Source organism: Diaphorina citri, unplaced genomic scaffold (genome assembly GCF_000475195.1).
Source record: "Diaphorina citri unplaced genomic scaffold, Diaci psyllid genome assembly version 1.1 scaffold23598, whole genome shotgun sequence".
NCBI classification, from domain to species: domain Eukaryota; kingdom Metazoa; phylum Arthropoda; class Insecta; order Hemiptera; family Psyllidae; genus Diaphorina; species Diaphorina citri.
The window spans coordinates 7,679-11,162 of record NW_007400941.1 but is presented as its reverse complement, the minus strand read 5'-3'; the positions used below and the strand labels follow the sequence as shown (position 1 = coordinate 11,162).

Below are 3,484 nucleotides of genomic sequence, written 5' to 3'. Positions count from 1 at the left end.
ATTAGACCTCCTCGTAGAGTGCCTTACAGTTTGAGAGATAGGTTAGAAGAAAAATTAGAAAACTTGGTAAAAAGTGATATCATTGAAAAGGTAGATAATCCAACAAGTTATTGTTCACACCTTGTTGTTGTAGAAAAACCTTCTAAAGAACTAAGGGTTTGTTTAGATCCTATTGACTTGAACTCAAATATTGAAAGAGAATATTACTTGATTCCAACATTAGAACAAATTAAATACAAACTAGCAGGCAAACAAATATTTTCTGTTATTGATTTAAAAGATGGTTTTCACCAGATCCCTTTGAGTAAAAAGTCTTCAGAGCTTTGTACATTCAGTACTCCTTTTGGTTATTTTAAGTATTTGAGATTACCATTTGGTTTAGTTTCCTCACCTGAAGTTTTTATGAAAATTAATACCAAGTACTTTGGAGACATAGAAGATGTAATGATCTATTTTGATGACATACTAGTGGCAAGTGCAGATAAAGAATCTCATATGAAAACCTTAGATAAACTGTTTAGTCGAGCACAGGAACTAAATGTAAAGTTCAATTTGGGAAAACTACAATTGATGAAAAATGAAATTAAATTCCTAGGACATATTTTCAACAAACAAGGGTGTCAGCCTGACCGAGAGAGAATCTCATCAGTGCTGAACCTTAAGCCCCCTAATAATATTAAAGAACTTCAGTCAGTTTTGGGCATGTTCAATTATTTGAGAGATTTCATACCTAACATGGCAGAAATCACTAGTCCATTGAGAAATTTGTTAAGAAAATCCACAGAATGGCATTGGGCAAATGAACAACAAGTAGCTTTTCAAAAACTTAAGGATATTGTGTCAAAACCTCCTATATTAAGAAACTTTAATCCCAATTTGCCAGCAACTATTCAATGTGATAGTAGTCAAAATGGAATGGGTTGTGTTCTTTTGCAGGAAAATCAACCAGTAGCTTTTGCTTCTCGAAGCTTAACGGATACTGAGAAATCTTATCCGCAAATAGAAAAAGAGCTTTTGTCCATATTGTTTTCATGTAAAAGATTTCACAATTACATTTGGGGATCTAAAATCACTGTACAAACAGATCACCTGCCACTTGTATCAATCTTTAAAAAGAACTTGTGTAAAATAGTATCAAATCGTTGTACCAAAATGAGATTAGCTGTACTACAATACAATTTAGATGTAACATACTTACCAGGCACTAAAATGTACATTGCTGATTTACTATCTCGTAATTTTGTGGACACAACTGATGAAAATGAAATGATAAGTAAAAATCATATTCACAATTTGTATCAAGAACCAACACTTCTGAATACAACTCTTGTAGGGGAGCACACTCTTAAAGACCCAGATTTGAGTAAAGTTTTGAATTTCACTAGTCAAGGTTGGCCTAATAAGAAAAACATGCTGCCAAAAAATGAAATCATTAGACATTTCCATAAGTTAAAAAATGAATTAATAGTCTCAGAGAGTGTACTCTACTACAATGACAGAATGGTAATACCTAATAGTTTGAAAAGGCTAGCTCTTCAAGCATTACATGTAGGTCACCTTGGAGTAACTAAGACTATTTTGAGAGCTAAAGATACAATGTACTGGATTAACATTAATAATGACATTGAAAGCTTCATAAAAAATTGTTTCCCTTGTCAGGAAAATTTGCCTCAGAAAACCAGAGAACCATTAATTCCCCATGAGTTGCCCAAGTTTCCATTTCAAACTCTTTTCATAGATATCATGACTTACAACCAAAGTGATTATTTGGTAATTATTGATCAGTACAGTAAGTGGATTGAGTTATTCCAGCTCAACTCTAAAAAATGTAAGGAAATCATCAAACATTTAAAGTTGTTGTTTGCAAGCAAAGGGGTTGCAAAATCCATTGTAAGTGACAATAGTCCTTTCAACTCTGAAGAAATAAATCAATTTTGCAAAGAATATGGTATCAGCTGGAAGTACTCAAGTCCATTACATCCTATTAGTCATGGTTTGATTGAAAGAGCTGTAGGTATTTGTAAAAACTTGCTGAAAAAAGCTAAACATCTTAACTGTGATTATCTTGAGTTGTTAGCTGAATATAGAGCTACTCCAATCCCAGCCTTGGGTGTTTCACCTTCAGAAATGTTAATGGGTAGGTTGATTAATACTAAAATTCCTGTTCATGAAAACAAATTAAAACCTATTGGTGAATTGAGTAAGGTTCATGAGTCTGTTCTGAGAAAAATGAATGAACATCAGAAAGTGTACAAGTCATATTATGATAAAAAGTCAAAAGTTGAAAAACCGTTTGAAAAGGGAGAAAATGTCCTTATGAGACAAGACAATAAATGGGTCAAAGGTAGAATAATAGAAGTACTTGAAAATTATCCTAGGTCCTATGTCTTAGAAACTGAAAAGGGCAAGTACCGAAGAAACTCTATTGCAATAAAACACACTAGTATTAGTTTTAATCCGAATAAGTCCCAGCATGTTGATAATGTTGATAATTTTGATGATTTCTTAGAAAATAATTACCATGTAAATTTAGCATCTCAGAGAAATAGTGAAACCCTGCTGTCTAATTCTAGTCAAGAAATAAATGTTATGTGTTCAAATGTAAATGACCTAAATGTAGTTAATGTAGACATTCATGGAGAAAGTTCAGTTGAAAATCCATTGTCTTGTGAAAATGTTCCTGTAGAATTACCACCCTCTAGTTTAAGTAGTTTAAATCAAAATGATATGTCAAATTTAGAAATTAATCAAGAGATAGATGATCATGAAGATAACTGGTATGACACAACAGCTGTGTCTAATGATGAGGACAGTAATATGTTTGATACAACAGTTATTGAACAGGATCATGATTACTTGCAGAAAACTAGAAAGGGTAGAATAGTTAAAAAACCTAGAAGGTTTCAGTATTGACGTTCTAATGATCATCTCATTTATTTATTTAACAATAATTGACATGTACCTCTTGGTAAAGTTAAGTATAAGTATTCTTGTAAAAAAAAAAAAAAAAAAAAAAAAAAAATGGGGATTTGAAATTTTCCCTTTTTTTTTTTTTTATTTTTTCCTAGCTTTTCCTAACTGGCAATGTAATTAAGTTTAAACTGTACATCATTTAGTTTTGTAAGGTGTTGACATTTGGAATGTAATTGTTTTTGACGATATATAGTATGACATTATATATATTTAGACTTTTATGAAAAAAAAAAAAAAAAAAAAAAAAAAAAAGAGGAGGATGTTCTGAGATCTGGCCAACACTGCCTTTGGCAGCTAGGAAAAAGGTAAACAAGGTCGGCCATCGGGTTCGGTCCTTTGCGGCTAACGGCAGCTGGGTTAGGACTGAAAAAATGTAAATGTGATTGAGTGTTTAATAAACGTTGTGTTCATTAATGTACCAAAAGGCACCTCGTATCATTTTCATGAGAGTTGACGACATAACATCTCCGTCCAGATTTAATTTGGTTTGCAGTAACGCCGTTCCCTCGTG

At 32.3% G+C, this 3,484-nt stretch overlaps 1 protein-coding gene across 1 annotated transcript; it reads left to right on the top strand.

Moving 5' to 3' along the window:
* Positions 1 to 133: 133 nt before the first annotated feature.
* LOC103523453 (uncharacterized protein K02A2.6-like) lies at positions 134 to 2,913 on the top strand (the record flags this gene model as incomplete). Its single annotated transcript, XM_008488494.1, has 1 exon — positions 134 to 2,913. A coding segment is annotated over one exon (2,780 nt), but the record flags the coding sequence as incomplete, so codon positions are not given.
* Between the last annotated feature and the right edge of the window lie 571 nt (positions 2,914 to 3,484).